Source organism: Elephantulus edwardii, unplaced genomic scaffold (assembly GCF_000299155.1).
Source record: "Elephantulus edwardii isolate Elephantulus edwardi_28Jun2011 unplaced genomic scaffold, EleEdw1.0 scaffold00171, whole genome shotgun sequence".
In the NCBI taxonomy this organism is placed as follows: Eukaryota; Metazoa; Chordata; class Mammalia; order Macroscelidea; family Macroscelididae; genus Elephantulus; species Elephantulus edwardii.
In genome coordinates, this window is record NW_006399921.1 from 5,370,762 (window position 1) to 5,392,348 (window position 21,587).

The window sequence follows — 21,587 nt, forward strand, 5'->3', positions numbered from 1 at the left end:
GCCATGATTCTCAATGATTTGGCAGTCATGATATATTCTGGTGGTTGGTTAGGTCTTTTGGATCTAACCAGGTAATCAGGAGAAGTGGGCGTTATTCTAAAGCTCTGCTGTTGTGAATACCAGTGAATCAGAACTGACTCATGGCTGACCTTCCAGCAGGTTTTCAAGGTAATAAATGGCACGGGAGGAGGCTGCTCATCATTCTCTGATAAGCAGCTGATGGATTCAAATCATGTACCATTGAGTTGGCAGTGCAATTTCTTTACCACTAAGCCTAGTACCAGGCCTCTGGCTCTAAGTTGAAAGTTGAAAACAACTTCCATTTTCCAAAAGATTCAAAATATCAACCAGATGAGCCTATCATTAGAAAGAGGACTAAGACTGTTGTTGCTAGTTGCCATGAAGTCAAAATCAATTCAAAGCTGACTTTCCAGTGGGTTTTCAAAGGCTGTGAACTGCAACCATCTTTCTTCCTCAGAGCAGCTAGGAGATCTGAACCACTTCCCTTTGGGTTGGCAGGACAACTCTTTACCTCTAGAAAATAAATACTTGATTCATATAAACTCGAACTCTTCTGATTAGAAATTATGTGACATTGAACAAGTTAGTAAATCTTAAAACTTTACTCAGTTTTAAAATTAGGACAACAATGTTAACTAACAGAGTTGAGAACATCTTTTAAAAAAACAACAGAGAAGTATCTAGGACAGTGTTCAACACTTTACATACTCAAACTATTTAAAATTATCACAGCACAGATTTCTTTTTTTTAATTTATTTTATTATTTTGTTTTTTGTGTACCCTCAAATCAGATCTGACTGGTACAGGAGGAGATGGCCCCACCCTTCTCTGGCAGAGCATCTGGTGGATTCGAACCGCATATCTCTGGGATTGCAGTGCAGCTTCTTGCCACTCGGCCACCAGAGCAGCACAGATTTCTTTTTAAGACTAAACTTCATCTTCTCTTTAAAAACTGCACAATTCACTTACTTCATATCTTCTTTAAATAGTAGAATTAAGTTATGATTTAACATTGTCTTGCTAATCAGCTACTACAATTTTCAAAATTTTTTTTTACTTAAGTCATTAATTTATATATCAAGTTTTCACTGGATGCACAAAGTACAAGCTTACCTTCAAAGAGGTCATGAATGAGGAGAAAGGTTATCCAAGTCATGACTCAAGTTATGTCTAAATCCTTTAAATGTGACTTCCTTTTAAGACTTTAAAATTTCTATGTTCAAAAGCAGTGAACATTTAATGTACCTCAAATTTAAACTTATGATATATTCTTTTCATTTCAGATTAAGCCATTTAGCAAAATTAAACTGAATTATCTATTTACAGTAAAAAGGAAATAAACCCAAGAAAAGATAGGAGAGTATGTGATAGAAGAAGAAATCATATTAATTTTTTTCATTTGGAAAATAATTTTTTTCTCTTTATAAAATTTCTTTCACTAGGAAAAAGTCTTAATTGAAAAAATTTAAACAAAAGAGGTTGAATATTTGAAGATTATTGATGTACATACTCGAATTCTATTTTTTTTTACGTTTTTGGGGATAGAATGATTTTTTATTACGATCTTTTTTTTTTAAGATTTTCATGAAAGTCTGTAAAGAACTTGGATTTCCATTCATTCATTGTTGCACATTTTCCTCCCTGCTCCCTCGCCCCCCAATTAGCTTTTTTCTTTGGGGGAAAAAAGTTCTTTCACTGTTATACAGTCCCCCTCCCCCAACCACTTGACTATGCAACTCTTACTCTGGACTCTTGTCATGCCAATAATACTTAATCATATATTCCTTTTATACAGTTCTCTCCCTTGTCTGTTTCAATGCCGTGTACATTATCTATTCCCTCCTTTTTTAGTTTCTCCCCTACCTCCATGTCAGTCCTGTCCTGTAACAGTGGCATTATGCAGTATTTGCCTTTTTGTAACAGAGACTTTTCTCTCAGCATAATGTCCTCCACGGTCACCCATTTTGTGTAGTATTTCGTGAGTTCTTTGTTTTTTTAGTGCTGCATAATATTCTATTGTGTGACTACACCACAGATTCTCTAGACATTTGTTTTGCTGATGGATACTTGGGTTGTTTCCATCTCTTTGTTATTGTGAACAAAGAAACAATAAACATGGGTGTGCATATATCTGCTTGGGTGGCAGTTCTGGTTTCTTTAGGGTAGTGTAATTGCTGGGTCAACTGGTATTTCTATTTCCAACTTTTTGAGAAAGTGACATACTGCCTTACATAGTGGTTGCACCATTCTACACTCCCACCAAGAGTGAATAAGGGTTCCAGTTTCTCCACAACCTTGCCAACATTTGTTGTTTGTTGCTCTGTTAAATTTTGATTAGTTTCACCCTAGGAAAATAAAATAAATTTGATCAATGATAATTTCCTAAATTATACACACTTTGCCTTTATTTTCAGTATTCAGTGAATTGCCACTCTTACAAGTAAATGAATCTGCTTTTTAAATAATTTTTATTTTAACTGTGATTTTAATGAAAGTTTACAGAAAATTACTGAATTCTTAAATAAAAATCCATAAGTAGCAAGCACTAAAAAATACGTAACTTTGCCTACACAACGACCTACAGAGAGGCTCATTTAATATTTACTTAATAAATGCATTTTTATTGATAACTATGCCTCAACTAAACCTCAACTCACTGGCACTTAACGGGAACCAACTCCCAACTGATCTTCTAGTGAGTATCCAGAGGCTGTACATCACACTGAAGGAGAAGATCTTTTGTGCTGCAGAACCACTGGTGGATGTGACCAAACAGAAAGGAGTCACACTGGGGTCAGCAGCACAACTTCATATAGACTACACCACCAGACTACCCTTAATAAACAAATGAATTACTATTGATAAATTCAAAGTGATTAAAGGTAGATTTAAAAGTTGACTGGTAATCCTACAAAATTTACCTCTTTATAACTAGAGACATTACTGTTGCAGCCTGAACGGAAATAAATGTCACTTTTTAAATCTATGACTTAAAATCAAATATATCTTAACACTAAAAGCCTATAATTTAAAATATTAAGGAGTATTATTAGAACAAGGAAAGAAAAAAATAAACGTTAGCAGCAGTAACAGCTACAAAATAAATGAATTAAAAATAATTCATATATAGTAAGTTTTATGAAAACTTAGTTTTTGAACTCTAAACAGTATCATTTACTCTAACGTAGTTACTTCTGTGTGCTCTTAATTGTATTTATGAGAAACCTAAACCAAGAGGCTATTGTGCAAACAGAGTAAAGGAACACCATATGGTCTAAAAATTAGTAAAGATATATATCAGAGTTGTATCCTTTATCCACACCAATTTAATCTGTATGTTGTGCAAATTATTCGAGAAGCTAGACTCTATGAAAAAGAACATATAGCATCAGGATTGAAGGAAGACTCATTAAAAAACCTTCCTTACGCAGACACAACTTTGTTTACTTAAAGTGAACAAGACTTAAAGCATTTGCTGCAGGTTAAACACCACAACCTTCACTACAGATTGTATCTCAATGTCAAGAAAACAACAATTCTCACCACTAGACCAATAGGAAAAGACTGAAAACTATCAATTACTTCATTTTACTTGGATCCACAATCCTCGGTACAAGTAATCAGGAGAGTAGAAGACATACTACACTGGCAAAGTCTGCAGTCAAGAACTTCTCAAAATTATTGAGGAGGAGTGAGGCCAGTTTGAGGACTATAAATATCCAATTTATTGCCAGAAGAGTCAATAAAAAATAAAAAGGTCTTGGAGAAAGTTCAGCCAGAGTGCTCCTCAGAGGCAAAGATGATAATGCTTCTTCTCACTTTGGGCATGTTTTTAGGAGAGGCTATTCCTTGGATAAGGACATCATGCTTGGAAAGGTGGAGTGATGACAAAAGAGAAAAGACTTTCAACCAGGTAACTGACAGGAACTATAGCAATGGGCTTAAGTGTGTCAGATTGTGAAGATGGCACAGGATATAGAGTTCAGATATGTTATTCATAGGATAACTATGTATCATACTCAACTCAATGGCACCTCACAATGATAACTACGTGCTAGGTACTTAAATACACTATCACTTAATCCTCATAATAACTCTGCAAAACAAATATTACTCTCATGTTTACAGATGAGGATACTAAACTACTGTTCAGAGAGGGTTAAATCAATTGCCTAAGGTCTCTCAATTCATATGTACCAAGCCTGACAGATCCCAAAGCTCAGACTTCTCTATACTGTCCTCATCCAGTTCTCTCCCAATTCAATGCAGTGCTGCTACTCTCTTGCACGAACAGGAAAATAGGAATGGGGGGAAAAAAGAGGAAAGAAAATGAAAGTGTGTGTGTGCATGCATGTGTATGGCTTGCATCTCCACACATAATGAAGAGCTAGGATATCTTTAAAGAGCTAATTTTAAAATTTCTGATAAAGAGGATAGTCTCAAAAAGAATTATGTGAGGAAAAGGAAAACTGGTATTACTGCTAATACTTATCCATACAGTATTTGACTTAATTTTTGGAAACAGAATTGTACCTTTTATCCTATTAAGCTATAATTTTCCATCGTTAAGAAGCTTCTCATTTTAACTATAGCTGATTTACCTATCAACATTGTTTCACAAATTCTAATAATGTAGGATAAGTCAGTCACTAAACTTTACATATTTCCCAAAATTATAGAACTAAAATGTACTCAAAGTACATTATCCTGACAAACCATCATTTCTGAAAACAAATATTTTATGATGTAACAGAAAAATACAAAGAACAACGAACGGTAAGTCAGTTATTCTCTGGGGGGGGGAGGGGTATCTATTATTTATTTAAAATTTAAGTCAGTTTGAAGACTAAGGTGAGCCATGCTCTTCTCAATCACCTGTTATATGTCAGAGAGCTGGACAATGAATAAGGATGACAGAAGAACTGATGTCTCTGAGTTGTGTTGCTAAAGAAGGGTACTGAATATCCCACTGACTGCCAAAAGAACAGACAGATGATGTTCTGAAAAGGGGACAGCCTGAGTGCTCCTTAGATGCAAGGATGACAAAGCTTCATCTTTCATACCTTGGACATGTAGCTAGGTGAAGCTATTACTTGGAAAGTGATAAATATGCTTGGAGAAGGTTAGTGAAAGAGAGGAAGAACCTCAACGAGAAGGATTGACACTGTGACTTCAGGAGTGAGATCTAGTGTCTCAGAGATGAGGATGGTACAGCACACAGCAGGTTTCAGGTTCACTGTTCATAGGGTCATTCTGAGTTGTACTCAACAACACCTAACAAAAAATAGCAACAACATACAGCCCAAGGAGCTCCAAAGGCCAAGAGGTAAGGAGTTGCACTGCCATCTCTCAAAGGCAAGCAATTTTAATCCATCAGCAGCTCCACAGATTTATAGATTCTGAAAACCTGCTAGAAGGTCAGCTAGGGGTCCTTTCTGAATCAACGTCAATGAATTATTGTTGAGTTATTTAGCCCCACTATTGTGACAGCCTGTGTGTTGCTCTGATGCTGGAATATATGCCACTTGTATTTGAAATACCAAAAGGGTCACCAATGATACAGGTTCCTGTGGCACTTTCAGATTAAGACAAAGCAGCAGGACTGACTATCCACTTAAGAAACAACAGGCCCTAAAATATTCTATTGAACACTGTTCAATATAGTGCTGGAAAGTAAGTTCTTCAGGTTTGACAGCACTCAAAACGTGAGTGGGGAAGAGCTGCTTGCTCAAAGCAGTACCTATATTAATGATTCAGACTGAGTAAAGCTTTTACCCAATAAAGGGCCTTCATTGACTGATGTGGCAAGATTCAAAGTAAGGGGAGATGGCTATAAATCCACCAAGAATTGGAACATAGAATGTCAGAAGTATCAACCTAGGAAAATGGGCAGTTGTCAAAAACGAAAGGGAATGAATGGAAAGGCTGTCATTCTAGGCATGAATAAGCTAAAAGGACCGATATTAGTTATTTAAAACAGTCATAACATCTACCATGCCAGAAATGACAAATGGAAGAGGAATGATATTGCATTTATTATGAAGAAAGAACAGTCCATACTCTATCCTAGGTACAATGCTGCCAGTAATAGGATAATATCAATATGCAAAAAAGGAAGATCTGTTAATGCAACTACTATTCAAATATACACAACAGCAACTACTAAAGTAAAAGCTGAAGACATTCAGATTTTTACCAACTTTTGCAGTCTAAAATTGACAAACATGTTGGAAAGGTGGAGAAAAAGACCCTGTATGAGATAAACTGACACAGTGACTGTGGCAATGGGGTGAGGTGTGTCGGAGACAGTGAGGTTGGCTCAGGTTAGTGCAAGGTTCACAGCCATTGTGGACAGGGTTGCCATGAGTCATTGTGAACTGGACGGCACACAACAACTGGAATGAAAAAGTTGAAAACAAAGACTGGTATTTGGAAAATATGATTCCAATGAATACAAACAAAATAAGCTGACTATATTGTGAAAAGTAACCGTGGACAAGCTCAAAATTAGCTGTCAAAACAAGGGCAGAGTTGCAATACTAAAGAATCATAAGGACAAACAAAATACTGAATGATCCAGGAAGCATCAAAAGAAGACAGATGGACTATTCAGAGTCACTACACCAAAAAGAAATGGGTCAACACTGAACCATTTCAGAAAGCTGCAAAGGATCAATAACCAATGATACTAAATAAGTTCAAGGTGCACTGGAGACAATGGCAAAAAAACAAGGTCCCAGGAATTGATGGAATACCAATTTAGGTGTTTCAGCAAACAAATGCAGCCCTGGATGTGCACACTAGCCTATGCAAGAAATTTGGAAGACAGCTTCCGGGCCAATAAACTGAAGAGATCCAATTTGTTGTCATTCAAAAAGAACATGAGTATTACCAAGCAATATCACTGATATCCAAGTAAATTCTTGCTGAAGATTATTCAAAAAAAGCATCAATAAGGAACCAACAGAATTTCATGCTGGATTTAGAAGAGGTTGTGTACAAAGGCTGTGATACCTCTGCTATCACATGGATGTTGACTGATGGCAAAGAATACCAGAAAAAATGCTTATTATGTTTTATTGACTAGGCAAAGCATTCATTTGTGTGGCTCATAATAAATTACAGATAGTAATGAGAAGAATGGGAATTTCAGAACACTTAATTGTGCCTAGGCAAAACCTGCACATACACCAAGATAACAAAGGGATACTGCATTGATGAAGATAAAGTATGCATCAGAGTTTTATCCTTTCACCATACCTATTCATTCTGTATGTTCATCAAGTAATTCAAGAAGCTAGACTATAAGAAGAAGAATGTGGCATTAGGATTGTAGGAAGACTCATTAACAATCAACACTATCCAAATGATACAATTTGCAGACATAGTGAAAGACACTTGAAGCACTTACTGAAGATGATCAATAGCCTGCAAAAAAACCCCAATCAAACCTGCCCTGTAGGAAGTGCAAACAGCACACGATCTTTAAAGCCAAGAACAGTAAAACATACTTTTTGTTGTCAGGTACCAATCCTTGGAAAAAAGACACCATGCTTGGAAAAGTGGAGTCAGGAAAAGAGACTCAATGAGATATACCAATACAGTGACTACAACAATGGACTTGATCAGGGAGAAGACTGTAAGTCATAGGCAAAGATTCAATCTGTTGTTCATTGAGTCTCTGGGAATTGTAGTCAACTCTATGGCACTTAACAACACAACAACGTACAGCTCCAAGCAAAATCCAGAATCAGTTCAATGTCAAAAAATACCTAAAATTAAAGATTAATTTGATTTACAATAATAGCCTTTTTTTTACACTATAGTTCCAAATTAAGTTCTGCAATGAGATTAACAGTATCACTTAATTTAAAAATAATGCCATTTGGATGCCTGTATATAAATAACCTAACATAAGGGTCTCTATAGTCAAGAAAGAAGCCAGCTGTTTAAGTTTGTTTGTTACTATATTGAAATATTTTCATTATATTTACTTATCCATTACTGGTAAAATTCTGGTGGCCTAGTGGGAAGGAGCCGCACTGTTAATCTGAAGGTATGTGGTTCAAATCCACAAGCTGCCCTGCAGGGGAAAGACAGGCAATCTCTTCTCATGTGATTTACTAACTCTTCACATTTAATAAATTCTTTGACCACCTCATTGTCTGTCACCTATCAACCAACAAATTGGTTTAATGTGTTTTCTACCAATTAAACATAATAGCAATTTAAATCATGTCCCTTTTTTATCCTACTCCCCACAATTGTAGATTTGCTCTATTACATATTATGCTAATAGCATCTATGACGTCTTGGGTCAAAATGGAGATTTTAAGGACTGTAGAACAACTAACCTGAGAAGCTGAAAGTGGTTTTAATTATGTCTAAAATAAAATTAGCTAAGATTTACTTCCTCTTTTATATGAATTTAGGGATCTTAGAGTGTTCCTTTACAAAACGAACAGAATAGGTGAAATCAGGATTTTTGTAAATTACTGACGTACTTCTCCTGAGTAAACGCTATCACTGACTGAGAACTCCCAGAAGACATGGAGCCATTAAGGGTTGGGATTCCTTTCAATTGGCTTCATTCCAGGAAAGGCTCAGTGAGAAATGCAACTGCTTGCAAATCAAGTCTGTTGCAATGTTATTTTTTCCAGAGGTTAATTACCTGCTTCTGCTACACACACATATATAAGCACATACTTTCCTTCCTTCCCTTTCTTTTTCTTTCATGCTCTTTAAAGTCAGTACACACACACGCATGAGTGAAGAGGCGGGGAAAATGGGTGACATTCTGGTGGAAGCCTCCCCCAGAAATATGCAAACCAAAATCCAAGCAAGTTTCTATCAAATTCTAGATACATTTCATAAACATTCTTTCCTACTTGATGCTTCTCAATTCTTAACTTAAACTAGTACTCAAGAATTTACTATAAAAAGTCACATTTTCAGAGTTTTATCTTCTAGAGGTGGAGCTCTGCTAATCAAAAGGCTACACATCTGGAGGTTCAGTTCAAATTCACCAGCAGCTCCAAGAAAGATGAGCAGTATCCTGCTGTTAAGACTCCCTGCTGAAACCCAGTGGAGGGTCGCTATGAGTTAGAATTCACTCAATGGAAGTGAGTTTGGTTGGGTTTTTTTGATGTCATCAGGTTTGGATTTTCTCTTTAGTGAAATACTTATAAATGATATATGGTAATTGTTTCAAAATAAACCACTGGAGAGGTAGCAGAAGATAAGAGATAACCAAGATTATCTATGCACAGATAACTGTTAAAACTAGTAACATGGAAGTTCATCATACCATTCTTCCTACTTTTGTATACATTTGGAAATTTCCATCTAAAAAGAAAATTGCAATTAAAAAAAGAAACCATTTAACAAGCATTTATTGAACATCTCCTGTGATAAACAGTTTTCTTGCTCTTTCCCTCCACAACAGTAAGGCTGTGCTCTCCTTCAACCAGGAATCTAAAACGCAATTCATGAAGAAATGCTACAGCCAATTAATTCATAATCCACTGAAATGTGAAGTTGCTGCTGTGTCTACCATAAGGTGGAAACAAGACTACTAAAATGACAGGCTGGTATATACAAAATAAAAATATCCATCTTTGCCATCAAGTCAAGTCTGCATGCACAGACACCCTCCATCAGGCTGCCAAGGCTGAAAATCTTTATATAACACTTCTTAATTTTCTCCCATGAAGTAGCTTGTGGATTTGAACCCCTGGCCTTTCGGTAAGCAGCACAACACATAAGACATAACACTACAAAAAATAGGCTTTGAAAAATAAAACACAATTTTACCATGGTAACTAGGGGGTATGTACACGTAGAAGTTTATATACACAGAATATCTTCGGTAGAAGTATACTTAATACCTACAAGAATAGACTTTTATTTTTATATCACTATATAGCGCGGGCGTGTGTGTGTTCAATCTCGACAGAATTATCTAAGAAAAGTGAACCATTTGGCCACTTTTTTTTCTTTATGCTTTCAGCATAAAGAAGAAAAAGAAAATGAGTACTTACAATAAATAACAATTGTCCTCCTTAAAAAAAAATCTAACCAAATCCATTGTCATAATGATGCTACAAGACAGTGTATAACTAACTGACCCATACAGTTTTCCAAGATTGTCACTTTCAGAGACACAGCCAGCCACAAATTTCCCTGCAGTCTGATTTGTGGGTCTGAAACACCATCTCTTCCATTTGTAGTCTAACACTTTAACCATGATGTTATTGGGTTAAATGACAATTTGACTTTAAAGAAAGTCTCTCCCCAAAAATGCATGGTTTGTTTTTAATGTCAGTAACTAAACATATATAAAAATAAATAATCTGGCTTCACAAAGCAAATATGGGATCTTGTATATCACTGATTTCAAAAAGTAATGTTCTCAATTTCATTATTTTAGTGTACCAGTTAAACTAGTAAAGAAGCCTGTTCAAGGCATTAAGTTTCATGAACAAACTTTAACCAGTACTAAAAAGTATCTACACCATTAACTTAACCCACCAAAGTGTACATCATGCTTGAGAAGGTGGAGGGTCAATGATGGAAAGGAAGACACTCAACAAAACGAACTGACACAGTGACTGCAGCAACAGGCTCAAGAATGTTGGCGATGAAGAAGATGGTGCAGGACAGGACAGGGTCCATATCTGCTGTTCATGCCACAAAGAGTTGTACCTGACTGCACATAACAAGTGCAAAATTACAAAGCAGTCATAAGAAGGGGAGGGAAGGGATTCAAATCATGGTTCTTGCAGTGAAATTGAGCAATATCTAAATTTCTTTCAGAAACCAAATTTTGTAGAGTAACATGAACATATGAGCTCTTCACATTTATTTCACATGCAAGCAAGATTCTACTGAAGATTATTCAAAAACAACTGGAAAAGCACATCAGCAGAGAACTGCCAGAAGTCCAAGCTGGGTTTAGAAGGGGTCATGGTACTAGGGATATTGTAGCTAATGTTAGATGGATCTTAGCTGAAAGCAGGGAATACCAGAAGAATGTATATCTGTGTTTCATTGACTATGCAAAGGCATTTGACTGTGTGGACCATAACAAACTGTGGCCGACTCTGAGAAGAATGGGAATCCCAGAACACTTGATCGCTCTAATGCGAAACTTGTACTTGGACCAAGAGGCAGTCGTCATAACAGAGCAAGGAAATACTGCACGGTTCAAAATTGGGAAGGGTGTATGCCAGGGATGTGTCCTGTCTCCATACCTTTTCAACCTGTATGCAGAACAGATTACCCAAGAGGCTGGGCTCTATGAGGAGAAGTGTGGCATCAGGATTGGTGGAAGATCTATTAACAATCTGCATTATGCAGATGACACAACCCTGCTTGCTGAAACTGAGAAAGACCTGAAATGCTTGCTGCAGAGGGTCAAGGACTGCAGCCTTCAGTATGGATTGAAGCTCAATGTCCAGAAGACAAAGATTCTCACCACTGGACCAACTGGCAGCATTAGGATGGATGGTGAAGAGATTGAGATTGTTAACAACTTTAGTCTGCTTGGCTCCACGGTCAACACTCTTGGCACCAGTAGCCAGGAAATAAAAAAAACATATTGTGATGGGAAAGTCTGCTATTAGGGACCTTTCTAGGGTACTGAAGAGCAATGGTGTCACTCTGGAGACCAAGGTGCATCTGATACAGGCTATGGTCTTTGCAATCACTTGTTATGCATCAGAGAGTTGGACAATGACTAAGGAGGATAGAAGGAGAATTGATGCCTTTGAGCTGTGGTGCTGGAGAAGAGTACTGAATGTACCCTGGACTGCCAAGAAAACAAACAGATTCATCCTTGAAAGGGTTAAACCAGGCTGCTCCTTGGAGGCAAGGATTCTGAGGCTTCGTCTGACATACTTTAGACATGTTGTAAGGAGGGAGAGGTCCTTGGAGAGGGACATCATGCTTGGGAGGGTGGAGGGACAGCGCAGGAAGGAAAGACCCTCTATGAGGTGGACTGATTCAGTGACTGGGGTAATAGAGATGGGTGTGTCAGAGGCAGTGAGATAGCACAGGATAGAGCAGGGTTGTACATAGGGTCGTTATGAGTCACAAGTGACTGACAGCACATAACAACATGAACATGGTTTTACTTAGATCTGAGTAATATCTGGATACAGCCAATAACCTGCAAACATGATTAAGAACCTGCCTCTACTTCTCATCACAGGATCTCAAAACTCTTTATAAATACTAATTTAACCTTCATATCACCAAAGAGGTAAACATTATACAACATTTTAGCTACATATCTGACCACTACAAATATTTAAACACCTTTTCAGCAGTATTTGCCCTGAGAAAGTCTTGCCTAAACAGTCTATGGAACAGGAAATAAGCTGACAGTGCATGTGCCACCAACAATCTCTGAAATGATCATTCACCCACAAGAACCACTTCCTCCGAGTAAACCACACTGACTGTTCTGGGCAGACCACAACATATTAGTTTATGTCTGGAACACAGGCAGATAACCTATTTTAAATCTATAGAAGGTCACACATAAGCACCTGCACAAGATTTCCTATGTGTATTTAAGTGGTTTTTTTGGGATTTGCTCTGGACTAGACAGAGCCACCGCCTCCATTACATGATTAACTTCACATGTAATCGCTTCACATGCTGGGGAAGTGTCTTGGTTTTGGTCTTTTCTGAATGGTTTGGCGTGGTTTCTATTTGTTTGGCTTTTTGGAGGGTGTGTGTTTTTGTTTTTGTTTTTTTTTTAAGAGGAGTGGTTGGTGTTGTAAATCCACGGAAAATCTAAAAAACCTTCTTAGATCTCAAGTGCATGAACCTGAAAACCTACATGTAACACTTAACAAAACTATAGTCTCTGAATAATAGATTTAAATGACCACAAAAGGCTTTATAACTTTGAAAGAAAAAGCAGTATGTCAAGTAGCTAATTAATTTAGGTTCTCCTATATATTTCCAATTTCTCCATAAATTGCTACTTACAGTTCCAAGACAGAACATCTAATTTCTCACTGGCCATTAGATCTGCTTTTCTCTCAAGACTGGGAAGCCACCCAGGCCTGTCATGTGACTATGATCTCAAAAACCAGGATTTGGCATTTAAATTAGTAAAAGATTCTGCTTTGGGATGAATTTAAACTGTCAGCTACACTGATGCATACTAATTCAATGAGGTAAAAACTTAATGTATTTTTCTTGTATTAAAAGTCAGTAATAAATATAATTTAGGCATAATTTCTAACCTTCAACACTACTGTGTATTTATTACCTCTGCAGGTGAAAATTAAAGAAAATTTTTAAAAAGGTGACAATTATTCCAGACACTAATTTCACGAGCTTCTCTTTGAGTCATATGCTGTCTTAACAACTTCCTTCATTTATGACTATTCTGGTGCTCTAGAAATTCTAGAAGTTAAAAAGTAAAATGCACCAAACATGGCATGTTTCTAAAGTTCTAAGATCTGAAGAAGCAAACTTACTAGCAAAACACAAAAGAATAAAAACACCTACTTCACTTAAAGTAGTATCAGTATAAAGTATCTTTGTAATAAAAGATCTAGAATTCTATAATCTTCTATAATTTGAATATTGGGTTTTTCTGTTATTGTCTTTTGCCATCAATAATAATTCATGCAAATAAAGTGTCAACAAAGTAAAATGTTAAAACTATAGTTTTTACAGGAACAAATATGTCATACATTTTAAACATATTTTTATTAATATACAGAAATAATTTCAATGAACAAACAAACAAAACAAACCTGTAAAAAGCAACACACAATTTAAGGAAATGCAAACTGAAAAGTTACTAGGGGGGAGGTGAAAAGTAACACTTTGCAGATGTATCTCACCATATACCAATATATGTTTTAAATTTCAGTCACAATCACAACTCTTCACTTACTTACTAACTCAGAGATGCTTTACTATCACTTCTGAGTGATTTTTAATCAACAATGGCTAAAACCCTATCCTGCTGGCACAGTGAGGTGCTTGACCTCTGACCAGAGGGCTGGCTGTTCAAGTCCATCCACAAGTGCCTCAGAGACAAGCCTGGTGATCTGCTCCTAAAAGGTCACAGTCTTTAAAACTCTCTGAGTAGTCCTCTACAGACACCAGGTTGCAATGACTTGGAATGGCAACTAGTAACAGCAGCAACAAACTCATTTGTCACTCACTTGAAAAAGTAATTTTGTAAAAAACCTTTTACAATGTAATTGCTTAATTAGTCAATTTGGTAATTATGCTGTTTGCATAACTTTATATATTGTTTTTTGACTATCCCTTCTCCTCTATCCATTCTAAAAATCGTCCAAAATAAGTGAATTAAAATTATCTTGACAATCTCTTTACTCTCAATTTTGGGTCATCTCTGGAGAAATTAAAATTCCCTTTAATCACAGTAAAAGTCGAGTTGGAACTGGCTGCTCCAAAATACTGATGAAGATAAATCACAGACACAAGCCTTACAACAGAGATTGTGAGGATGGTGCAGGACCGAGCACTGTTTTATTGTTTTACGCAGGGTCATAATGAGCCGGAACTGACTCAACCATACCTAATAACACATAATAGTATCTATGACATTTTGTTCTAAGACAGCCATGAGGGTGGGGAGGAGGGGTGTCACATTTTGTACTAGGAGAGCAGTCCGGGGAAAATCTAATAAAATATTAGGAGATAGGTTGATCTTTAGATTAGGGATTTGCTAACCAGAAAATAAGGGTAGAGGGTAATAACTTTCTGAACCATTAAGAGTCATACAAAATGAGAGGCGTGCAGTATTTAGCCTGGTACACTAAGTATATACAACTAACATGACAACTTAAAAGTCTGTGCTAAAGATAAAGAAAAACTTCCTGACTACAACAGCGATCTGATTGTTGTCCAGTCTCCTGAGGAAATGATGAAAGCATTATCCCCTAGAGATATTTAAAATTAGAATGAATAAGGTACCAGCCAGAACCCTGTAACAGAAACATTTTAACTGTGATTTGCTCAGTTTGGAAATTTAACTAAAGGAAAGTAGGACAAAACACACACACACACACACACACAAAGACAAAAAGGAAAAAAAGTAAAGAACTTCAGAGCCAGAAAACCTAGATTAAAATTTTAGGTGTCCTTTCTAATTTTATATTAACTCTATGAACCTCGATTTCCTAATGGGTAAAAGAGAGAAACCGTATGGGGCCCCAACCTGAAGGAAATATAAATGTCAATTTTACTACCACTGAATATTATTACATACACGAGACTATTTATTCAAAAAGGAATCCTGCTGGTCATACAGTTAAGCATTCTGCTGCTGACCCAAAACACTGGTATTTGAACCTATGTAGCAATCAGGAAAGGCAAAGGGAAATAGACTCAGGTATGATTACAGACCAGAAAACCCTATGGGGCAGTTTTCCTTTGACATACAGAGTTAGTATAAATCAAGATCTACTCCCTGTACCTAATAAGAAGCAACATTTTACTTACAAGGAAACAGAATATTTATAATGTTACAAATCAATACCAAATTTTAACAGATGAGGCAGAAGGAAATTCTGTTTCTTGTGAAAATGTGGTATGGTCAATTTTTTTTATTTAATAAAAAGCTTTCTAGTACTTTGTCCACAACCATATTATACAAATCCCTCCTGTCAATCCTGGAAAGCCATTAAAATATTTTGTCAAGTAATACCTATCAATTTGGTAAGCAGTCCACACTCACTTTTGGAGGGTTTTTAGAATCAGCAGCTAAGTATGCACAAAGACTTCCATACAGTTTTATCTGAATTCTCAGTGCTCCACGGTGTTGCTTTCTGGGTGACACAAACGTATGCCTCAACTTTCATCTTCAAATTGAAAACTTAAATTCAGTTAAAAAGACAAAGAAATCTATATGGTATCTCAGTTATGTAACATTTTAACAAGAGTACACTACAAATGTTATAAAAAAGCAAGACCAGGTTAATACATTTTGTAATGATTTCAAATAAAGCTTCTCTTATCCCACTAAATAACTCAGAACATTTTCTAAACATATCATTAATCAGGAAATCTACACAGCTCTGTATTTTTTATTTATACTGCATTATCTTCACTTATGTAAAACTACAAATTAATGTACTTTTGTCTCTCTCTAGAAATTGCAATTTCAATTTTGTATGTATAAAAATTACTTCCTAAGTAAATATAACAAATAATTCTTTCTTTCAGATAACTCACACAACTTGAAAATAGTGTTTTGTTTCTTGTTTTATTTCCTGCTCTTTATCAAAAGCATTCTAGGGCAATTTTTGTAGAAAAAGTTGATGAAAATGTTCATTTACCAGGTGATGTCTCCTTGAGGAGTAAGGTGCCCCTGAATTAAGCCATAGTATTGATAATCATTTTGCATGCATGTAAAACCTGGGCAATAAATAAGATGAAAGAATTGACTTATATGAAGGTGTTAGCAAAGAACACTGAGTATTGGCACTGACTGCTAGAAAAACAAACTAATCTGTCTTGAAAGAAGTACAACCATAACAATCCTTAGACTTACGATGACAAGACTTCCTCCCATATACTTTGGACATGCTATCAGGAAGTATCTGGAGAAGAATATCATGCTTCGTAAAGCAGAGAGAAAAAAGGAGATCCTCAATGAAATGGACTGACACAGTGATTACAACAATGAGTTCCAATAAATGATTTTTTTAATTATTAAATTTTATTAGTTTTAATGAACATTTACAGGGATTTTGGGTTTTCATTCCTTCATTGCTGCACCATTCTCTCTACCCTCCTCCCCAGTTTGTTCTTCTTCCCCGCCATCCGAATGTCTGTTTTAATTGTCCAATTGCCACAGTGCTTGTCAAAGTCAGTTCTGATTAATCTCCTTTGTCGGTGTGTCCTTTGCCATTCCCAATAAATGATTTTGAGAATGGCACAGAACTAGGCAGTATTTTGTTCTGTTGTTCACAGGATTACAATGGGTCAGAACTGGCCCAACAGCACCTAACATGCATAGAAAATCAAAAGCTCCTATAGTTATGTTAAAAGCTTGCTTAAGCAAAAAAAAAGGCTGAATTCGGTGCTAATAAAGAGTCATCACATCAAAAATCTTTCTTTATGTACAAATCAAAAGCAATATATAAACACAGGAAGGAATAAATGTCCACATATTTCAAGAGAGTTCATTTATAACAACTCTAACTGTATCGTGGCCAAAAACATCACTGTTACAGAATTTATCTGAAATAATTTTTATTCACTGAAAGAGCATTCAACCCATTTTGCTTCTCAGAAATCTCAACTGCTGTACAATATCAGCTGCCAACAGAGTCAATTCCAACTCATGTGTGTTATGTAGCTGTCATTAGGTGCTTGTTGAGTCCACTACGACTCATATAAGCCCTACGAACAGCAGACGAAAACCCTGCCCTATCTTGCACTATCATTAAGATGTCCACCATGTTTGAGCCCACTGTTGCAGTCACTGTCTCAATACAGGTTCCCAAAACTCTCAGAGATGGAAAGACAACCAGGAAGATGAGAAACAACTAGACCCTGTTTCATGACTGAATGCAGCAATCGACGAAGACCTAAAAACAGTACTAGGTTTTGAGCCTATGTATGCTAAAAGATTAAAACTACAGTTTACGGGTCTCACAAAAGTTACAAAGCAAGAAACCAGCAAGTACTCACAAGCTGCTTAACATTTTTTTTTTTTTTAGAAAAAGGCTATACAGGACATATTACATAAAGACAGAAGCTACCATGAACTTAGTTTGGGCTTTAAATCTATGACTATGCCATAAGAAAGGAGAGTAAGGATGAGGGGGGAGAAGAAAAGGAAGAGAGGGAACGTACTACATTAATTGCAAAATAATCACAGGATATAAGAGTTCTGAGTACCCAAAGTGACCAATCATAACCTAAACATAGCTGAATTCCATCCCAGCCCCAGCACGTCCCTACCACAAGAATAAAACCCTTCTTATCTTGTTCAGCCATGTGTCGCCTGCCACAAACTGCAAAACAGAACAACGCCCAAACCAGCTAGTCTGATTTCAGCTGAGGACAGACACACTCTGTAGTCAGAAGCACCACAATGAAAGAACTCTAACTCACACAGCTGGCCTGGTGGTTCTGCACACTCTACAAAACAAAGCCACACCACATACAGTCCTTCAAACTTGAAAGGATCTTTTAAAAGCCACACTGCCACTGTTATTTACCATTAGCTCAAGAATCAGCAAAATATACCTATAATACACTGGTGTTAGTGAAAAGAGACTGAAGTAGGTATCCTTGAGAGGAAGTAAGGGACTATTCTACACTCTATAACTCTGTGAAGGCCCCCTGGCTCAGTAATATTGCTAAACCAGTACTTCCAGATTTCACCCCAACATCTATTCAAATCAGGACCACCCTCCTAAAGAGCGAATGGATGTTTGGTATTTAGAGAACAATATACTCTGAAAGTGGCAGTCACATAAGAATATTTTGGGGTTTTTTTTGTTGTTTTTTTAAAAAATTTTTTATTTTTATTGTATTGTTTTTAAGTGTACCGTCAAATCAGATCTGACTGGTACAGGAGATTGCCCCCTCCTTCTCCAGCAGAGCATCTGGTGGATTTGAACCGCAAACCTCTAAATAAGTAAGTATACTGTCTTCTTATAAGGGGTTTTTATGGCCTACTGTTATGCACTGCTAACCAAAAAGTCACCGTTAAAGTTCACCAGCTGCTCCTTGAGAGTACTGTCTCAGAAACCCTATGGAGGGTTGCTGAGTTGAACTAATGACTCTGTCTTATTAAGAAAAATTTTCATTGTCGTCTATCAGAACCAACTCATAGCTGACCTTCCAGCTGGTTTGCAGAGACTGTAAATATTGCACAGGAGAAGAGCATTCATTTTTCTCCCTCAGAGCAGCTGGTGATTTGAACTCTCTACCTTTGGGCTGGAAGTACAACTCTCTACTGATTAGGAGCTTATTAAATAAAGCTAGTTTTAAAGGATTATTTTCCCCTTTCCTAAAAAGATATAAAATCAGGCAATCCTTTAACCAGTTTAAGGACACTAATCAACGTGCAGGCTACTCTTACACTTGGAATATATATCTTTTATGCCTAGCACGGTGCCTGGCAATGAATAAGCTTTCAGTAACTGCATACTAGTTAACCTAATGTCTGTAAGTACATCTCACTTATAAAAGGGACATAAATCCCTGGATTTCCAAGATAAAAACAATATGAGGAAAAGTCCTGGGATACAAAGCTGATGAAAGATCATCATTTGGAGCCTTTTAGGTGATTTGTATGAGGGATAAATTGTGGATTCTGGGTCCTGTTTCTACAAAATTCAACACCTTCAGCATTACAATAAAAACTACCAACACTACATTAGTTTCTAATCAGTTTTTGTCCACAGGCTCAATAGAAAATATCAAGACTTGAATGAACTAGGAAAGCAATTCCCATAGTGCCATGAAAATGATTTCTCAGAAGGAAAACACTCTATAAGTGGATGACAAGAAGGATGCAAATAAGCACTGTGACTACTGTTACTGAGTGTGCTCCATGAAGATTAAAATTTATGTAAATCAATGTTAAAACAAATTTTAAAGAATACACAACCAAAGGATAACTATAGTTTAAATATTTAATGGAATCTTTTAGGTGAACATTCACATGACACTGTAAAGCATCAACAGGAAGAGGAAGTTCTTCTGTTTCTGGAGTAGCTGTTTGGTATGATAATGGAATTTGGCCTTTTTAAAATCAACAAATTAGTCTCACAATTGGAGAAAACTCTCTTAGGAAACTCAATGACCTTCTGAAGGAGCTGTACTGTTGCACTTTTCATCAAAGTGTTTTTAAAAACCTGACACTCTAAATCAGTTATGTGACTCTGTGTGTGTGTGTGTGTGTGTGTGTGTGAGATATGTTAACAGTGTGAAGATTGACTTCTTAAAAAAAAAAAAAAAAAGCTGAAATTTGGTCCCAGAATAGACTTAAGTAAATAGTGAAATAAAAAGTGGTCAAAGAATAAATATCCTTGTATTTCTTAGCCTGTATTCTAACGAATAACTTAAAGAGCAAGGAGCTCCACTTCAACCAGATACATTCTAGTTCAGTTCACCAAACATGATGATGGAAGTGTTCCAGGTACAAGAAGGAATTCCACAAACCCACCTGCCACATTTGTACTTCATTTTTGCCTCAAAGGCTAAATTTTTGGAAAATAATATATTGATAGTCATTAAAATCAACTCTCACTCAACAATAAACTCAACACGTTAAAAAAAAAAATCAACTCTCACGATTTTCCTGCATCCCTCCCCAAGCTCCTTAGTACTGCCTGCAGCAAAATAGTCCATGATCTGGTGATATTGTAAAAATTCTAGAAAATTATGAGATAACCCAGTGCAGGTCAGTCGTAAAAGCCATCAAGTTCCTAAATCGCCGTGCTGCAGGCTCGAAATCAAGTTCACAGCACGGTGTCTGAGGACCCCGGCACAGGAGTGACACTGAGGAAGCACCAATACCCAGTCTGCTTCAGGCATTGACCTTCACCCAAAACGACCTTCCTCTGGTTCCAAGATGAGTACAGAATACTAATAGCCCCGACCAGGGTTCACTCTTTTCTCTGAAGACTCTAAAGAAAAAGAGTTTCTCTCCAGAAAACCTGGACCTTTCCAAATGCAACCGGTCAGCAGTCTGACAGCAGCCCTACGACCAGCTCCGAACCCATCCCCTCTCTGCGATGCCTGTCAGCCTCACTAGTCAAAGGCAATAGCTGCCTCTGCCCGGACAGGCCGAATGGAAGAGGCTAAGCGGAGGCGCTTCATACCAACCTGTCGGTGATAGTAGACTGTGTGCCACTCATTGGGGCCCTTGGCGAGAGGTCCTCCTTTTATCCAACTTGCATTTTCCAGTAACACCTCCACCCCACCCCCAAAGCTCTGGGATCAGGCCCAATTCCGTAAAGGACACAAAAGTCCAACTCAAAACTCCATTCAGTCATCTAGAACATCCGATGGGCAGGGGTCAAGGAAAAGGACCACGGGCTGGAGCAAAACAAGTTATCTCCCAAAACCAACGGAGAAAAGTCAAACTCGCCAGGAGGCGAGTCCTAAAGCGAGTGATAAATCCTCCAGAAGGCACCAGGGGGGAAACTTCGTCACGGTGGGAAGTCCGCGAGCAGTGGGGACGAGGAGCCGGGGATCCCTCCCGGGCTACGGATGGAGCCGATGCCGGCCGAGCGGCGGGTCCTCCTCTGGGCTCTCGGGGGCCGCAAACTCCCAGCCGAGGCCGGGCCGGGGCCCTGTGGTCGCCGCTCTATCTGGGGCTGCCGGCGGCTCCTCGCTGCTGCCTCGGCAGCGTCTCGGGTCGTCCCACGCCAGGCTCTCGCGGCTCCATGTCCCCGGGGCGGAGGGTCACTCGCGTCCGCCTCGCCGCCCCCACCACGACTCAGGTCTTGGGGAGGAAGGGGGTCCCGCGCAGCGAAGTGACAGGGACTTGGGTTTCTCAGCACTGCGGGCTGCTCCCCATCCCTCTGGGCCCAGACTC

At 37.7% G+C, this 21,587-nt stretch overlaps 1 protein-coding gene across 1 annotated transcript in view; it reads right to left on the minus strand.

Annotated features, from left to right (window-relative positions):
- ARHGEF12 (Rho guanine nucleotide exchange factor (GEF) 12) overlaps positions 1–21,249 on the minus strand; it is a 244,406-nt gene extending 223,157 nt beyond the window's left edge. The window contains exon 1 of the mRNA XM_006895634.1: positions 20,873–21,249. Coding sequence (XP_006895696.1) covers positions 20,873–20,904 — 32 coding nt within the window. The 5' untranslated portion in view covers positions 20,905–21,249. The remainder of the gene's footprint in view (positions 1–20,872) is intronic.
- Between the last annotated feature and the right edge of the window lie 338 nt (positions 21,250–21,587).